The sequence below is a fragment of the Coregonus lavaretus genome, assembly GCF_964263955.1.
Source record: "Coregonus lavaretus genome assembly, chromosome: 30".
NCBI classification, from domain to species: domain Eukaryota; kingdom Metazoa; phylum Chordata; class Actinopteri; order Salmoniformes; family Salmonidae; genus Coregonus; species Coregonus lavaretus.
In genome coordinates, this window is record NC_140017.1 from 11,073,649 (window position 1) to 11,093,553 (window position 19,905).

The window sequence follows — 19,905 nt, forward strand, 5'->3', positions numbered from 1 at the left end:
TGAGCCAGTGCAACGTGGATGCACGTGGATGGCACGTGCACGTTTCTTTCCCCTGTTGCTCAGGAATGAGCTGGCTCGGTAAAGCAACAGGTTTAATGCACATTGTGTATGTCACGGAAGAGCCTGTGGGACTAGTGAAATGACATCTCTAAAAGTGCGTAGTGAAAGAAAAATAACTTCCCTCCTCTTCCCCGCTCCGTTATGAGCAGAATGAGAGAGAGAGAGAGCGATGACTTCACCACCACAGTTTATAATGCCAGCGAGGACCTGAAACTCAAACCTTGCCTCACCCCCCCACCACCCCCCTCCTTGTGGTCTCTTCCTCAGATGACAGAACGGTCCATGTTATGAAACTAGAGGGGGGAGTACAAGGAAAAGGGGGGAAACAAAACAGATTACAGTTACAGCATAACGGCAGGGCACAGAGAGCGGGTCAGGGGCCGTAGTGAAGAGTTCCCAGTACAGGGTGATGGATTGGATCCCTTATAAACATTGTGTTTGGAGGCTCGCCCAGAGCATTCTCGCTATACTGCTTCCAATTAAGTGGACAGGCACTTTTTCCTAAAAGTTTAATTTTTTTTACACGTGCTTCCCTCCTCAAAGATCCTAATTTCTGTGGTTGGTGTATTCAGGAAAAAAGGAAGGGAAGCGTTGGGTCTGTTTTTCTTTTTTTTCTCCACTTTCTTCCTTACCCTCCTCGTCCTGCGCCAGTTGCGAGAGAGAGAGAGCGAGAGAGTGTGATTGAAAGAAGCGTAAGAGTAAGGGTGGAGTTCCTTGGTCTTCCCCTCTGCTTCTCTCACATCTCTTCTTGCCGTGCGCAGCAGCCCTTCTCGTGGATCTCTGTGGTGTCTCTTCTACTTGGGATGCATCGTCAGTAAACGGACGGCACCATGCTCCAGCTCAGACCCAGGCTCAGGCTCCTACCGCTGCTCTACCTCTGCTTCGTCTTTTTCCCCCTTCCAGCCAGCAACCAGACCACCGGCCACCGAGGAGGATCGGCAGCAGGGGCAGGAAGAAGTGGATCTCAGCGCATCAAGGTGCTCTTCACCCCGACCATCTGCAAGGTGCGCTGCACCCAGGGACGCTGCACCAACTTCTGCGAGCAGGGCAATGTGACCACCCTCTACAACAGTGAACATGGGGGCCGGGCTGCACTGGGACCGGGCTTCAGAGTCTGTAAGTTATCTCACTTCTTACCTCTGTTTACCATCTCTCTCTGTAAGCATGCAGTATACTGTAGTCTCTCCATAAGTAGACAGAGGACTCAACCCCGGCTTCATTTACTGAGACCTCTCACTCTGGGGTCCAGACAGAGTGACATTAGGAGTAATGGGACTGATGAGCTGGAGGTGTGGTTGTAGCATCACTGTGATTTTAGGTCAGTGGTGGAGACAGGTTTGGGAGATTGGTATGGGCTAGACCTTAAATGTGGACAGGTTGGAGGATGAGAGAGTAGCCCCTTGGCTCTGCTGGCCTCCTTTACAGGTATTCACACCGTCTTGAGAGGCGACCATCCAGACATGTGCACATATTTACCCAGGCTCAGAGCAACTGCGTTGGGACCATCCTTACATGAGATCCACCTCAAAGTGTGTGTGTGTGTGTGTGTGTGTGTGTGAGAGAGGGATAGACAAAAACAGAAAGATTGTCTCCCTTCCAGCACCTTGATGAATGTAAGACCAAACCTCAAGGTTAATGTACTCATTGATGGATCCATTCTACATGCCAGGGAATCTCTGTATCCTCTGTGTGTGTGTGTGTGAATGTGTGATCTTATGACAGTGAATAATTTGTTCTTTGCATGTATTCTGTCTGTTGCCATATTGATAGTGTTCCCATCTGTATGCGTGAGACAGACAGAGACCTATCCTCTATCCGCTCTCAGACCATCCATGAAACATTATTACTTGTTTTCTTTCAAGATAATGGTCCATATTTCCATATAAATGACACTGAACAAAAATTTAAACGCAACATGCAACAATTTCAAAGATTTTACTGAGTTACAGTTCACATAAGGAAATCAGTCAATTGAAATAAATAAATTAGGCCGTAATCTATAGATTTCACATGGCTGGGAATACAGATATATATATATATCTGTTGGTCACAGATACCTTAAAAAAAAGGTATGGGCGTGGATCAGAAAACCAGTCAGTATCTGGTGTGATCACCATTTGCCTCATGCCGCGCGACACATCTCCTTTGCATAGAGTTGATCAGTCTGTTGATTGTGGCCTGTGGAATGTTGTCCCACTCCTCTTCAATGGCTTTGCGAAGTTGCTGGATATTGGTGGGAACTGGAACACGCTGTCGTACACGTCGATCCAGAGCATCCCAAACATGCTCAATGGGTGACATGTCTGGTGAGTATGCAGGCCATGGATGAACTGGGAATTGTGTACAGCTTCCAGGAATTGTGTACAGATCCTTGCGACATGGGGCCGTGCATTGTCATGATGAATGGCACGACAATGGTATCTCTGTGCATTCAGATTCCTGTCAATAAATTTGTCCCCAGCACAAGGTGCACCTGTGTAATAATCATGCTCTTTAATCAGCTTCTTGATAAGCCACAGCTGTCAGATGGATGGATTATCTTGGCAAAGGAGAAATGCTCACTAACAGGGATGTAAACTAATTTGTTCACCAAATTTGAGAGAAATAAGCTTTTTGTGTGTATGGAAAATGTCTGAGATCTTTCATTTCAACTCATGAAACATGGGACCAACACTTTACATGTTTTGTTCATATTTTAGTTCAGTATACATGTCTGACTTTCCCTTCAAGTCATTTTGACGGAAGTTATTCAAGTGTGGCTCTAGCGACCCCCATTGAGACTATGGGTAGGCCAGAGAAGACATGAGGAGAAAAGTTAGAATTGTAGGCCAGCTGGATTCAGCTGGTTCTCTGTTTGTTATTGCTGAGTGTCAAGAAGATGCACAAGCCCAGTCTCCTACAGTATATCACTGGTCTCAACATGCAGGTGCACAAAGGAGATATACCATGATGTCTTAAACCACATGCAGGGTTATATTCACTCTCCGTGGCAGAAAGGAAATACAGGGGAGTAAATAAAGTGGTATTTGTACCGCCCTCTTCCTTCTATCTCTCTATCCCTCTCTCTATCTCTTTCTCTTGATATCGCTCTTTCTCTCTCTCGCAATCTCTCTCTCCTTTACCCTCTTTATTTCTTCACCCTTCCTCTTGATCTTGTTGCCCAGCTTGTTGTAATCTTGCGGTACTCGTTTCTGTAATGCAGTAATTCGTAATGCGATTTCTTTACACACTCACTGCCTCCTAGACTGAGACGTTAAGACAGACCGACACAAGACTCCAAATCCGTCCTGGGATTAAGTGGAGATTTAGCTGCATTTGTTCAGTAATAAAACTCAACTTCAGTGACACGGCTGCCTCGTGTCTGGCTAATCAGAGAGATTGTGTATTTCTGTCTGTGTTTTGATACACCAGGCCAGAATGATTGTACTTCCTCATAGTTTCTGAACAAGCCTTAGTTTTATGTTCTGAGCCAGAGTGCCTTGACCCTACATGGGGGCCTTTTAGATGTTTGAGAGTTGAGATGAGAGGAGTTAGTTGCATAATGTTTGGAAATTATGGACGGACACGACTAGGGCCGGTGCGTATGAAGCTAATCACAGCCACGTGTTTCCTGTACTACCATCATGTCCATCAGCGCTGGCTTGTTACCATCATCACATCATTTATATCCAGGCTCCATAACAACCTCTCTGGTTTAGAGGAGGTGGGAATGAATGCACAAGATGACCATGTGTTGCAATGTTTAAGAGGACTGCCTTGAAGATGGCTCTTGAATTACCTAGATTACATAATGCGATAAAACGCTACACCCAAATTATTGCCACTAAGAACCATCTGTTTAAAAGTGTAACAAATGAAATTGTATTGGTCACATGCGCCGAATACAGCAGGTGTAGACTTTACTGTGAAATGCTTACTTACGAGCCCATTCCCAACAATTAAAAAGTATGAAAATGTTTTGCTAAATAAAAAAAGGAAATAGTAACACCATAAAATAACAATAAAGAGGCTATATACAAGGAGTACCAGTACTGAGTCAATGTGCAGGGGTATGAGGTAGTGGAGGTAATTGAGGTAATACAGTATGTACAGTACATGTAGGTAGGGGTAAAAGTGACTAGTCAATCAGGATATACTGTATAATAAATACAGTAGCAGCAGCGTGTGTGTGTGAGCATATGTAGTGTGTGTGTGTATGGGTAGAATCTAGTGAGTGTGCATAGAGCCAATGCAAGAGAGTCTGTGCAAAAAATTAATATTCAAAAATAGATAAAAGGGGGTCAGTAACCAGGTTTCCATCCAACCTTTTAATATTATTATTATTATATTATCATGTGAGTAAAGTACATGTCGGATAACAAATGTCATGACGGGCCTGATGGAAACATAATTTTCCAAATGTCGATAAAACAAAATACGCTAGACAAGGTGGGATCTTTTTGTGTAGGTAAATGTATTATGCGAGAAATGTTGGTGGAAATGCAAAATGATGCAAAATATATTGTATTGTGAAACAAACAAGAAATAAGACAAAAGAACAGAAAACTTGGGCGTGCATAACTATTCACCACCCCAAAGTCAATACTTTGTAGAGCCAACTTTTGCAACAATTACAGATGCAAGTCTCTTGGGGTATGTCTCTATAAGCTTGGCACATCTAGCCACTGGGATTTTAAACCACTCAAGTGTTGCTTTAGCAGTATGCTTTGGGTCATTGTCCTGCTGGAAGGTGAACCTCCGTCCCAGTCTCAAATCTCTGGAAGACTGAAACAGGTTTCCCTCAAGAATTTCCCTGTATTTAGCGCCATCCATCATTCCTTCAATTCTGACCAGTTTCCCAGTCCCTGCTGATGAAAAACATCCCCACAGCATGATGCTGCCACCACCATGCTTCACTGTGGGGATGGTGTTCTCGGGGTGATGAGGTGTTGGGTTTGCGCCAGACATTTTCCTTGATGGCCAAACAGCTCAATTTTAGTCTCATCTGACCAGAGTACCTTCTTCTATATGTTTGGGGAGTCTCCCACATGCCTTCTGGCGAACACCAAACGTGTTTGCTTATTTTTTTCTTTAAGCAATGGCTTTTTTCTGGCCACTCTTCTGTAAAGCCAGCTCTGTGGAGTATACGGCTTAAAGTGGTCCTATGGACAGACACTCCAACCTCCGCTGTGGCGCTTTGCAGCTCCTTCAGGGTTTCTTTGGTCTCTTTGTTGCCTCTCTGATTAATGCCCTCCTTGCCTGGTCCGTGAGTTTTGGTGGGTGGCCCTCTCTTGGCAGGTTTGTTGTGGTGCCATATTCTATCAATTTTTTAATAATGGATTTAATGGTGCTCCGTGGGATTTTCAAAGTTTCTGATATATTTTTATAACCCAACCCTGATCTGTACTTCTCCACAACTTTGTCCCTGACCTGTTTGGAGAGCTCCTTGGTCTTCATGGTGCTGCTTGCTTGGTGGTGCCCCTTGCTTAGTGGTGTTGCAGACTCTGGGGCCTTTCAGAACAGGTGTATACAGCTCTGAAAAAAATTAAGAGACCACTGCAAAAATATAAGTTTCTCTGGTTTTACTATTTATAAGTATGTGTTTGGGTGAAATTAACATTTTTGTTTTATTCTTTAAACTACTGACAACATTTCTCCCAAATTCCAAATAAAAATATTGTCATTTAGAGCATTTATTTGCAGAAAATGACAACTGGTCAAAATAACCAAAAAGATGCAGTGTTGTCAGATCGAGAATAATGCAAAGAAAATAAGTTCATGTTCATTTTTAAACAACACAATACTAATGTTTTAACTAAGGAAGAGTTCAGAAATCAATATTTGGTGGAATAACCCTGATTTTCAATCACAGCTTTCATGCGTCTTGGCATGCTCTCCACCAGTATTTCACATTGATGTTGGGTGACTTTATGCCACTCCTGGCGCAAAATTTCAAGCAGCTCGGCTTTGTTTGATGGCTTGTGACCATCCATCTTTCTCTTGATCACATTCCAGAAGTTTTCAATGGGGTTCAGGTCTGGAGATTGGGCTGACCATGACAGGGTCTTGATCTGGTGGTCCTCCATCCACACCTTGATTGACCTGGCTGTGTGGCATGGCGCATTGTCCTGCTGGAAAAACCAATCCTCAGAGTTGGGGAACAATGTCAGAGCAAAAGGAAGCAAGTTTTCTTTCCGGACAACCTTGTACGTGGCTTGATTCATGCGTCCTTCACAAAGACAAATCTGCTCGATTCCAGCCTTGCTGAAGCAGGTCATCACCGATCCTCCACCAAATTTCACAGTGGGTGCGAGACACTGTGGCTTGTAGGCCTCTGCAGGTCTCCGTCTAACCATTAGACGACCAGGTGTTGGGCAAAGCTGAAAATTGGACTCATCAGAGAAGATGACCTTACTCCAGTCCTCTACGGCCCAATCCTAATGGTCTTTTGCAAACTTCAGCCTGGCTCTTCTTTGCTTCTCATTGATGAAGGGCTTTTTTCTAGCTTTGCACGACTTCAGCCCTGCCCCTAGGAGCCTGTTTCGAACCGTCCTTGCTATGCACTTCACCCCAGCTGCCGTTTGCCATTCTTTTTGTAGGTCACTTGATGTCATCCTACGGTTGTTGAGTGACATTCGAATGAGTTGGCTGGCATCCCGGTCAGTAGAGAGTAGTTTTCGTCCTCTGCCGGTCTGTAGATTTGTTGTCCCCAATGTCTGCTGCTTGACCTTGTTCTTATGAACCGCCGTCTTTGAAATTTTAAGGATGGAAGCAATCTGACGCTCACTGTATCCCTCTGCCAGTAAAGCCAGAATTGAACCCTTTCCTTACTCAAAACGTTCCTTTTAAACTCTTTTGGCATGGTCAATTGTAATATTTTTATTAATATTACTTTTGAGGTATTATTAGCACTGTTTTTGCCATCCAGCTGGTCCTATTGCAAGAGGATAGTGATGACCACAGCAGTGGATTTTATACTTTTCCTCGTTAAATAAGATTTGGTTCATGTGATCACCTAATCAGTACCTAATTCATTAGAATGAGGTGTGCCTGTGTTGGAATTCAACAGACACTGGAATGGAATGGCTGTCATACATGTAGAGATGCTGATTTAAGAAAAATTTGCAGTGGTCTCTTCATTTTTTCCAGAGCTGTATATACTGAGATCATGTGACAGATCCTGTGACACTTAAATTGCACACAGGTGGACATTATTTAACTATTTATGTGACTTCTGAAGGTAATTGGTTGCACCAGATCTAATTTAGGGGCTTCATAGCAAAGGGGGTGAATACATATGCACGCACCATTTTTCCGTTATTTTTTTTTCCGAATTTTTTGAAACAAGTTATTTCTTTAATTTCACTTCACCAATTTGGACTATTTTGTGTATGTCCATTACATGAAATCCAAATAAAAATCCATTTAAATTACAGGTTGTAATGCAACAAAATAGGAAAAACGCCAAGGGGGATAAATACTTTTGCAAGGCACTGTAGTCTTACCATGTAGGCTATACGTGCACTCTAGCCAACAGCGTGCAGATAGCTGTTTGCGCGCTATTGGCTAGAGCACACGTGCCAATACCAGAGTGGGCACACTCGCTATATAATGCAGCATTCTTTGTGAGAACCATCAGTAGAGTTGAAAATGCGATGGAAACCCATTTAACTTGTATTTTTATTCGGTACTTGGGAATTTAACCACAATGTATTTTTATGTGCACTACGTCATCACGTACAGCCTTTTATCTGCAAAAAGTACATTTGATGGAAACACATCTCTGGTGGGAAAATGTGCATGTTGTTTTTATGCGGATTTTAGAATATTAGAATTCAAATCTGTCGCCAATTGGATGGAAACCTAGCTAATGTAAATTAGTATTTGATTAACTGTTCAGCAGTCTTATGGCTTGGGGGTAGAAACTGTTCAGGAGCGTTTTGGTCCCAGACTTGGCGCGCTGGTACCGCTTGCCGTGCGGTAGCAGAGAGAACAGTCTATGACTTGTTTGGCTGGAGTCTTTGACCATTTTTAGGGCCTTCCTCTGACACCACCTGGTATTTAGGTCCTGGATGGCAGGAAGTTCGGCCCTAGTGATGTACTGGGCCATACGCACTACCCTCTGTAGCGCCTTGCGGTCAGATGTCGAGCAGTTGCCATACCAGGCAGTGATGCAACCAGTCAAGATGCTCTCAATGGTGCCGCTGTATAACTTTTTGAGGATCTGTGGGCCGATGCCAAACCTTTTCATCCTCCTGAGGGGGAAGAGGCGTTGTTGTGCCCTCTTCACGACTGTGTTGGTGTGTTTGGACCATGATAGGTCCTTTGTGATGTGGACCCGCACTACTACAGCCGCATTGATGGGAATTGGGGTGTGTTCGGCCCCCATTTCCTGTAGTCCACGATAAGATCCTTTGTCTTGCTGATGTTGAGGGCGAGGTTGTTGTCCTAGCACCACACTGCCAGGCCTCTGATCTCCTCCCTATAGGCTGTCTCATCGTCGTTGGTGATCAATCAGGCCTACCACCGTTGTGTCGTTGCAAACTTAATGATGGTGTTGGCGTCGTGCGCACTGTAGTCATGTTTCTCAATGTAGGCCTATGTCTACAGTCAACTATGAACATTTCATTAATTAATAATAACCCAGACTTGGTAAGCTTTAAAGAGCTGCCAAGTCAGTTGTTTGTTTTTCTATGACCTGAGTAATGCCCCATACCTTGTATAAACGGGCTCAGGGAAAGTACCCTCCCCTTTCGTCCGCTTAGCACACGTCTGGTTTATAGGCTTGTTCCTGGACTCAGTCATTCAGATGATGTCAGCTCAAAGTCAGACTCATGTACAAACAAGCCCCCCCCCCCCCCCCCCCAAAATGCACACAGACCATGTTACTGGCCGGTCACATGTCAGGTGGGGTAGCATGAAGCAGACAGACCAGGAACAATGTCTCATTATCCCCTAGCACCATGCATGTTACATTAGACACTAGACAGTGCTCGACTGTGTACTAGTGTAAAATATACTTGTTTTGTCTTGCCATACTTACGGTTTAGTCCCTCTCTCTGGTCCTATTGGCTACGACCCAATCGATGCCCTCTATCACGGACTTGTGAAAAATGTCTGTCAGGCAGATGTGGCCAGCAGAGCCCAAAATATCTCTGTGAATATCTCAGTGCATATTTGACTGTTCAAAGAGGGACCTAACTTTTCAGCTATTCAAAGCGAGGTGCTATGGCAAAGTTGATCTGGGATAGTTTGGATAACTGCCATTATGATTAGCTTTATTGTTGCAGTTGGAACTCATGATCTCATGCTGATTGCTAGCTACAAGTGAGTCTATTTGCAAGAAAGCATTTCATTATACCGTGTACACTACGCTTTATCCTGTGCATATGATAAATAAGCTGTGATTTGATCCCAAATGCCAGCTGCCATGTTTGAATCAAGTTGCATTGCTGGTATTAATTCTGCATTCACCTGATAATTACTCTTCAGCTTTCTGCTGTATTAATATCCTCCTCACCCATATTGAGGTCTATTCAGGGTTGTCTTGATAAAGGTACAGGCTGGGTGTGCATGAGGACATCATGGGTTAAGCATCTCTGTGCAAGCTGTAGAAACTATGGCCAGCTGAACCTTCCTTCTCCTGCATGCAAAGAGGGAGCCCAAATGGCATGTGTCTTTGATTTGCCTCAAAACATCTCCCTGTACACACACACACACACACACACACACTTTTTGATTCTTTCCAGGGAGGGCTAATGCTGTCAGCCTTGAAGTACATACAGTACACACTCACATGCCCAGAATGTTTGAATGATGACGCTCTCATTTTCAAACCACCCTTTGGAGTGAAATCCTCCAAGGCCTAGCTGTAAAGCCTGGGGACACAGGAAATGATGTCATGGGGTCATGAAAACTAAAACTCTACATGGTGTGATGACCTGTTGTTCCACACTGGCCTGAGAGATGTACTGCATTACATGGATATGAGTGCAGTGAAAGACAGGGCTGACGTTCTGTGTCTCATGGAGGGTCTGAGAAGAACTGGGCAGCTGCTCACTGCCTCTCAACAGCTCAGCTGACGTCACTGTTTTTCCTCGGAGGCACCTGCACCCTTGCATGGCTACCCATCCACATCGCTCGGTTCAAATGCCACGGCCACTAACGTTTCTTCTCCACGATGAATCTGGTTTGCTTCCTCCCCGACGACTTCTCGAATGTGAACACATTCAAACCGTTCTGATTGGTCCCAACCGATGGGTTGGACCAGAGCTGGTCTACATGAATCAGCACAAACAACTTCTAGGATGGTAGGTTCAGACTCATGTATGGAGCGATTGATAGAGCAACGGAATTAAATTCAGGATGAGTCATCATACAACCTTGACACCCCCCCCCCCCCTCTCTCTTTCTGCCTCTTTTTTCCCATTCTGTCCCTCTCTCTGTCTGTCTTTTTTTTGTCTGTTCCATCTCTCTCTCTCTCTCTCTCGCTCCCTAATTTCCCCTCTCCCTGTGTAGTCTCTGGTGGATGGATCCATTGCATCTGGAGGGACACACACGTCCGACTCGGAGCAAACAATTAGGTCACCTTCTCAGTTTGCATACTGCACATGACCTCATCACCACGGCTACGCCACAGCGGGGAATACACACTGATACACTGCATATGCTCCACACATGATTTCTCTACCGGAAATCTACTCCACACAGCAGAACGCTGCTGCTCTAACCCCGGGGGCCGGACACAGGCTCTCTGCGATAGGAACCTAGAGAACTCCTAAGCCACTGTACTGTAAATTCCTCTTGTAAAAGGCCTTTTCCTGACAAAAACACCAACCTTTTTCCTGTTCCTCGCCATGGCCTCTGGAACAATGGGCAAGAGCGTGCCAGAAACTGAGAAAATAGATAGTTAGTTACGGTAGTTACCCCGATGCTGACACGCTCACTGGAGCCCAGAGGACTTCGAATTCAGATGGAAAATCAATTATGTGCCCCCCCTAGGGAAAGGAAGAACACTAAAAATGATGGATCAGTGTGTACTTTGGACAGCCTTCAGCTGCCGTCGTCTTTCCAAGTTCCGGAAGGCTCGGGAAAGGTGAAGGCCTATAATCAGTGTGACTGTCGGGACCTCGTACAGTCCAATATTTGTGTTTTACAGTATCCTCTCCAAACCACTCTGAGATGTTCACCTCAGAGAAAACAGCTTTAGCTGAACCCCCCGTCTTGAGTGGTAAATTACCACAGAACACAAACACATTTGAGTGTTTAAGAGAGAGCAGGTTTATATTCTACCTAATTAAAATATGGATAGAAAGTAACACAACAAGGTCTATCAGTACATCCATCTTTTTGTCTTTCTTTCTTTCTCTTTATCTCTCTCTCTCTCGCTCTCTCACCCCCCCCCCCCCCCCCCCCATATTGCGTCAGATATTGTTTACTAACTGTGCTGAGTTTATCCTTCTGGCCCAGTGTTTGATGGACAGACAGTTGGCCAGGGAGATGCATAATGGACTGATTATAGATGCTGAAAAGATCATTCTATTCAGCTGACTGCCAGGCATATCTCTCTCTCTGCCTAGCTGCATTGCCATTGTAAATTAATTTCCATGGACTTGGGCATTGGCCAGGGCCAAGCTTTCCAACGTTATTATTATTATTATGAGCATTAATACAGCGCAGCCATGTGATATGGAAAGCATGTGCTGGTGGACAGAATAAGCAGAGGTATGGTTTTCATCAGAGTACTGCTTGTTTTAGCTTGTTTTCCATTCATTGTGGTAAAAAGGGGGGAAATGAAGTAAAGATGGTATTTGTGTGCTCTGTAACCAATCAGTGTTGTTTTGAATGGCATTGTTTACAGTGTTTCCAAACTGTCTATCAATTGTCTCTGTCACAAGGACATGTGTTGGAGGTTTTCCCTTGTTGCCTTGGTTGGCCAGGTAGGCGTGAACTTATTAGACTCTGCCCTTGGTTTTGTAATCGGATCGTATCTGTATCGTGAGTTTGTGTTGTTACATTTGAACCGCAACAGGGAGGAACTCTTGGCCCTAATGGTAACTGAACCATGGTAATCACTACAGGACATAAAACAATATGGTTATTGTTTCTCTCAGCTCCAGAGTTCTATTTCAGTTGTTGATGTCTTGGACTCCATGTTTCTCCCTCAATCTGGTCACAGTTAACAGAGCCATTCTGTTTGTCTCCCTCCCTCCCTCCTCTGTTTCTCCTCCAGTCCTGTGCCCCATGTTGTGTCAAAACGGAGGGGTCTGCATCCAGAAGGACCGCTGCCTCTGCCCGCCAACCTTCACCGGCAAGTTTTGCCACATCCCCGTGGCCACGCCCTCCACCAATGACATTGAGAAGCCTCTGCGCATCCCCTCGGTGCTGGCCAGTCAGCAGCTGCTGACCCAGTCAGAGTACATTCTCCCCCTCCAGAGCCAGCAGCAGAGCCACAGTCAGCCCAGCGGTGGTAAGTGTGACAAGGCCGGCCTCATTGGTGGCAGCGGTGGGATCTGAATGGTGATGATTGAAACACAACTTGCTCTTAAGTTAATACGTTACACACAAATCTATAAAGCAGAGTCCAATGTCTCTAGTGAAGGAGTCTCTCCTTGACAGTAAGACTGGGATAAATATCAAATAGAAGAAGGAAGAGCTCTAGAATGAGCACAAAGACGGCTAATTCTCTGCATATAGAGGTGTGATACTGACATGTCGATGAAATACATTTATGACAATTATAGCAAACAGCCTTTTTTGAAATTATCAAATTAACCATCATTAATTGCCTAATAATGCATAACAAATTATGCTTACGTCTGACATTTAGTCATCTGTGGTTTGGCTTTGAATGTGCAAAAATTGTCAACTAAGGTTCACACGTCACATAGTTAAATAAAGTGGGTATTTCCTGTAGATTCATTACATTCAAACTGCACCGTGTGTGCTGAGCTAAAGATGGAATATTATGACAGTTATACATGACTGTTTTCCCTTGGCCAGTACTCAACACGTAAATTGTACCTCTCAGTGCCAATGGGTAATAAGCCTTGAAACACGGACAGCAATTCCTCTAGGTCTCTTAGACAATCACTAATTTCCCATTATTTTAACATCATTACAATGCATATGAGAACACTCTGATTCGGCTACTTACGAATACTCTCACTGACTTGCCAAATGTGCATTTTGGATGTTATGACAGCCAGATGTTTCTGACCAAATTCTATCAGTTGACGTACGCTCTCAGATGGTGAAGTATATTTGTACAACATGAAGAAAAGACAAACACTGACATTGCCCTGCATGGCGGTATTGAGACCCTGGAAAATGCACGTCATCATATTTGCCAATCACAACTAACTACGCAGTCAGTGAAATCTGAAGCTTTAACACTGCAGTTACAGATGGGACTTGTTTTAGGATACAGTATGGTTGGTCATCTTCTGCTGCCTTTGAAGATGTTATCATAAGAATGCGACCCTGAGCGCATGTGTATTTTGTCCATGCTCTATAAAGCCTAATGACATCAGTGTGGCTTGTGTTCGCTCCAGGGGGATGGGGGTTGGGGGGGGGGGGCTGGTGAAACACAACCAAAAGTTAATGACTGAAATCTAAACAGTACGCTGAGCTCATACTAACAAATTAAATGTCGGGGTCAATTATGTTGACGAGCTGCTTCCAAAAGTCCACGCTCTATTCCAGGTCTGGGAGAGTGTTTCGGAGTGGAGATCTGAGGGCTTACGCAATATCACTGAGGAGGCCTACGTTGATAGTGGGGTCTTAGACTTAGCTGACCTGCCAATAGAGTACCACAGTATGAGTCATAATACCCATCAAACCTAGCGGTCAAACAAGGAAATAGTTCCAATCTTTTTTCCACCATTCATTTTTTCCATAGGGGATTTTAGAAACACTTAAAATAAGGGCTGTATTTCGTGTATGCTTACCATGGCGTGACGTTTTGATAACCGTGTAAATCTCTCTAGGACAAGGTGACTTCTATCAATATATTCCCCTGTATTTACTCCCCAAAAATGAAATGCTAATTAGCTGTTAATGTGGCTATAATAAAGAACTACAAATGCCATGATAATAATATAATATAATAAGCCATTTGGCAGATGCTTTTATCCAAAGCGACTTACAGTCATGCGTGCATACATTTTTACGTATGGGTGGTCCCGGGGATCGAACCCACTACCCTGGCGTTACACGCGCCATGCTCTACCAATTGAGCTACAGATGAGACTGGATGAGACCGCCGAGGCAAAGGTAAGAATCTCTGGATTAACAATCTATTAGCTAAATTTAGTAATGAATAAATTGGCAACATTTCTTTAAATTGACAATTCTGTGAACTGTCTGGTGCACATTTTTAATTGACACAATACCTGTCAGCTAGAGATGATGTGCAGGAGCTTGCAGGGATATGTAGTCTTGCATGATGTCTACTTTGATGCTAAATAGCATTTTCGAATCTGAGAGTAAATAGAGCCGAATATACTGATAAAAGTCACCTTGTCTGAGAGAGATTTACATGGTTATCAAAACGTCACGCCAGGGTAAGCCTACACAAAACACAGCCCTTATGTTTCTAACATTCCCTATGGGAAAAATGAATGGTGTTTGACCGCTAGGTTTTATGGGTATTATGACATCTCCACTGTGGAGCTCTATTCTGTAGTGTTTATCATAAAACATCTTTGTCCATGCACATCTCACAAATCCACTTATATCAGCAATATACTGTACCTCTTTCTAATGGCAATTTTGCTACCCTGATATTTTTTCTAGCGCAGCCAGGACTCTTACACTCTAGTTCCTTGGCAACTTGTGATGCAATTTAGCATCACAACCGCATTTTGACAACCATCAATTGTACCACCACTAAGGGCTATGCAGCCTGTGGTGAACGTTTCCTCTCTTCTCTTGAGGAGGAGTGTATTTAGGAGGGATGATGAATGCTCTGTTTTCATCTCCTTGTGGCTAAATGGCAAACTTTTTTTAGCGTGAAAAACACAGGCGGACAAAGGACACCTCTGTTGTGCTGTCAGGACCAGCTGTGAGGACGAGGTCGGCCAATAGGCCAGACAGTGTGAAATAGTGAACAGGCAATTAAAACCGTGTACATTTTGTCACAACTCGAGTGGGGTGTAGACAAGCAGCGAGTAAATTCCAAATTATCTCAGAGTTAGTCTATGAACAGTTATGGGAAATCCTACAGGGGTCAGACAATGGGATTGCTTGTTAACCACAGAGAGCTGACGCCTGAGACATGTTTGGGTCCAAAACACTGTCTCTGATGTGGTTCCATTGTCTCCGCCTTTTATAATTGATGCAGCCGTGTTGTAGAGTTCAGCATGTTGTAAAATCCACAGCACGATAATGGAACAAACAACCCATCTGCACTCTCATTGTTTTGGGGCAAATGAAAAACACAGTCCAAACTGCATCTGTAAATGAAACATTGTGTTGGCTGCGTATCTCCAGGGCCCTGTGTAAACGATTCCGTAAAACCCTGAATAGTAAACCAGGTCCTATAGGTCTGATATTACGGACGGATGGCTAGGAGGTGAAGAGTCCAATGTCCTGGGTCTTGATTTTAATGAGCCTTGTTCTTTGCGTTCTCGTTTTTTCAACCTAGAACAAACCGTGCACAACAGTTCCTTTAGCACAAACAGATCTGGGACATTCAGTCACCCAGAGTTAACTGATTAACTCATTGCCTTTTTAATAAAGCCCAAGAAAAGGTTGAGAAATGAGTCTGGGTCTGGCCTTCCGCTCAGTCTGGGTCTCTTGGCAGTGTAGTGGCGTCACCGTGGGGGAAACGATGTGCCAACATTTCACTCCAGTCTCTAAACGATAAGAGGCTGCCATCATGACTCACAGTAATAGCATGTTTTAGGAGAACAGCCACTCCATTTTCAGACACCCCACACACACCCTCCTTTGATTCTTAAGATCTGCTATAGTAACAGGGCTTCACACTAGCTTCCTAACAAATGGAATGACTAAAGACCGCCATTCAATATTTACCTTTTGAATTGAAACCACATCAAAGACTTTGTGTCACGCACCAAAGGCACCTCTCATACATGGGAGCTCCCATTCATATCCACTTCCTTAGTTACCTGTCAGCACAAAAATGCAACGTCAGCCATTCAGCCAGTGGTAAATGTGAGCCACCGGGACAGAGTTCAAGTGAGAGGTCCGTCATAGAATGACCTCTGACCCCTGGAGGCACAGCGGGTCAGGTCAGGCTCTGTGCAGAGACTGTATGGAGTCAGCCGTGTTTGCTACTGCTAACCCCCGCTAACCCCTAACCCCCACTCCCCTCTCTCCCTCCCCCCAGCATCTGGCTCATCCATGGTCAAGGTGCGGGTGCAGCACCCCCCAGAGGCCAGCGTGAAGATCCACCAGGTGCTGAAGGTAGGCTACGGGCCAGGCACAGTTAGGGAGCAGTCGGAGACGGTCACCTGGTCAGCAGGCCTCTCGGGGGCCAGGACCAGTGTTCTGCCAGGGGAGAGGGCCGAAGCCCCACCACCCAAAACCAGAGTCCAGGCCCAGACCCTCCATGGTGACTCCACCTACACAGAATATTCCGGGTTCAAGTACTGCTTCAGGGAGGTACGCAACGGCCAGGTGAGACTTCGCAGAGGAATTACTTCTACTATTGATACCTACAGATAACTGCCAAAATAAAAGAAACACTTGAGGGATACAAATATATATTGGAAGCAGGTGCTTCCACACAGGTGTGGAATTAACATCCCATCATGCTTAGGGTCATGTATAAAAATGCAGAGCAGGCCCAGTTGCCCATTATTTTGGCTACCATGGCTAGAAGGTGCATTAAAGCTGTTCTGGTGCCTCGTGGTGACCCAATACGCTATTAAGACACTTCATGTTTGTGTTTCCTTTATTTTGGCAGTTACCTGTATGTACATAATATGCATCAAATTATGTCGCTAAGTCTTAAGCAATCCAATATAAATGGGTGGCATGTCTCATTGTGGTTGTGCCAGTTTAAATCCAATGCTCTTCTCTTCTCCTCTACCCCTCAGTGCAGCTCACCTCTCCCAGGACTCAGGAGTCAGGACACCTGCTGCCGAGGGATTGGACTGGCCTGGGGCATCAACGAGTGTGTCCTATGTCCCCCTAACACAGGTAAAAGACCCCCGTCTAGTAGTCACCTGCCTGACTTCTATAGTGTCCCTTTCCCAGTTCTCATTTAAAGTGAAGCTTGGCCTTTCGTCAATATCCCTCTTCTCTTCCATTACACTTGTTCTCTCCTTTCAGTCTTTCTATCACAAAATGGGTTAATCCTTTTTCTCCCATTTCTTGCATAGACGGGCCCCCCATCTTCTGTCGCCTTTGTGTACCTACCCCTCCTCTCATCTCAAAGCTAATAATTAAATACCAGAAACAAATGGGGAGGTCACTGCTGATTAGTAATCCCAGGTGCAACAATAAAAAATGAGTAACACCTGTTGTACAGTATGATCATATGTACTCTGTTTTTTGTTTAGATGATGTCATGTATTGTATATGACGCCTGTACCATGTTTGACTGATTGTTTTTAGTGTCTGAAAACTCCATTTGAGTGGTCCACAATGTGTTTTAAAAAAATCAATTTGTTGTATTATTGTGGACACTTTACTACATTTTCCGAAACTTTATGTCCCATGCTACATTATAGTGGCTAGCCTACCAGCGTGTTCTTGTTAATCTCACCTTCACTACATTATTGACATTGACTCTGGTTTTTCAAAAGACAGGAGTGCTTTAGATTGGAGTGGAATTCCTTTTAGAAACCTTAAACCAGATGGCCTTGCTCTGTTGTCTGAAATTAAATAAGAATTTACGTAATATCCGATTATTAACTAGTTATATACAGTACATGAAGTTGTTGACATGTTTTACTCCAGACCTGACTAACCTGACTGGAATGTACTTTTCTCTTGGCCATATTTGTCCGTAAGTTGGCTTTGCCCTCTCGCCTCCTAGACCATATCAACATCATGTCAAAAAAGTAGTGAGCTAATGTTCTGTTTTCAACTTCTTTCATCACCACTATTCATTTTAACAGGAATCCAGACAGTCCTGAAAATGTTTTAGGTAACTCTCCTCAGCCATCCCAGTAAAAGAATGTACTTAAGGAAAATGACTTGTTATCGATAATGGACATATTATTATGTAATAGACTAACTCCACGCTTAGCCGGAGCCAGTAAGAAATACAGAACATTATGTCGCCTGCCCTGTGGGGTCATTGATTAATACAGACACATGGAAATAAATCACCAAACAAGGCTGTTTTTCCTCTCTGTTCAACAGCCTGGAAGAAATGCATGGTTTTCCTCATTTTGATTTAGACTACAATGAAAACCTCCTCAATTGCAATTACTCCCTCCTTGCAAACAACTTCCCCAAACATTCCCATAAATATGTGGTTGATACCACACAATAGAGGCCTTGTCCAAAACTCTGGCCTGGGATCACAGTCGTTTGAAACACTAAGTACTTTATCCTTTCCATTTCCTTTGAGGAATGTCCTTTGAATCTTTACTCGGCAACCTCAAGTCACTTCACAACTTCCCACTTGTCTCCCAAGCCAGTAAAGGTCCTCCAAATAGAGCGTTGTTTGATGTGAGAGGAGAGACAGCTGGGAGGGAGATTGTTAGCAGACAGATAACTAAGATTGTGTGATTTAGGCTGCCAACAGTCCAGCAAACAATTGGGAGTCACAAAGCTAGCTAGCTCACTGGAGATGTGATTGTTAGCCAATGTTAGATGAGAGTGTGTTTTCCACTCTAGACTGACGGTACGTCATGCTCGTATGGTAAAAAAAAAAAGATTTGCTTCGCTTGGTTTAGTTGACCCAGAGCGCTCCGGTATATCCCATGGCTCCTGTACGCTTGGCTCTCTCTCTGTGGTGCTACATGCTGCTAGTCTTCCATGGTGGGATCAGGGACTGTATATACAGTACACACAGATTGAGTACTAAAAGTATCTGAAATCTCATCCAGGCTCTGCAGGAGAAAGATAGGCAAGAAACGAGTGACCCAGTGAATTTTTAGCCATCACTCTGGTTGTATACACAGCTGTTGGCACTACATGACTAGGTATCCCCTTTCCCTTTACATCAGTAGGGCTCACACAGTGTCTCTCGAGTATTGCTATTTAAACATCATTATGTGAATTGCCTTTTCAGGAAATGGAGTCGATGGGAGCTGTCCGGCTGGATTTGAGAGGATCAACGGCACCCAGTGTGTTGGTGAGTTCCATCTGTCCCTCTGAGTACACCTGACTATACCACTTACTGTAGAATGATGGTGGTCTTCTATAATCTTAGAAAAAAAGGGTTCCAAATGGGTTCTTCGGCTGTCCCCATACCTTTTTGGTTCCAGTTAGAACTCTTTTTTGGATTCCATGTAGATCCCTCTGTGGAATGGGTTCTAAATGGAACTCAAAAGGATTCTACCTGGAAGCAAAAAGGTTCTACCTTGAACCAAAAAGGGTTCTTCAAGTGGTTTTCCTATGGGGACAGCCGAAGAACCCTTTTAGGTCCTATCTGAGCACATATAATCTCTCTGTGTCTGTAACAGGAGAACTGACTGGAAGAGATGTATGTTGAAATGTTATGAAATTATATTTGACAGTATTTATTGTTAAACAAATACCAGGTCAAATAGGAGTGGAAAAGAGAAGCATTGCCATGGTCTATCTTCATAATATGACCTCTCTCATTTTAATTTGATGTTTTGAGTGGAATAATGTACGATATCACTTCATCAAGTCAGCAGCTGTATCCTTAGCTTGTCATACTGTATTCCATATAGGCTCAGCTCACCCACACACACA

The 19,905-nt window shown here is 44.1% G+C and overlaps 1 protein-coding gene across 1 annotated transcript in view; it reads left to right on the top strand.

Moving 5' to 3' along the window:
• Positions 1-583: 583 nt before the first annotated feature.
• Positions 584-19,905, top strand: part of ltbp4 (latent transforming growth factor beta binding protein 4) — a 50,818-nt gene continuing 31,496 nt past the window's right edge. Inside the window, exons 1-5 of the mRNA XM_084148169.1 lie at positions 584-1,176; positions 12,272-12,508; positions 16,394-16,683; positions 17,106-17,208; positions 19,256-19,318. Of these exons, the coding sequence (XP_084004295.1) occupies positions 891-1,176; positions 12,272-12,508; positions 16,394-16,683; positions 17,106-17,208; positions 19,256-19,318 (979 nt within the window). The 5' untranslated portion in view covers positions 584-890. The remainder of the gene's footprint in view (positions 1,177-12,271; positions 12,509-16,393; positions 16,684-17,105; positions 17,209-19,255; positions 19,319-19,905) is intronic.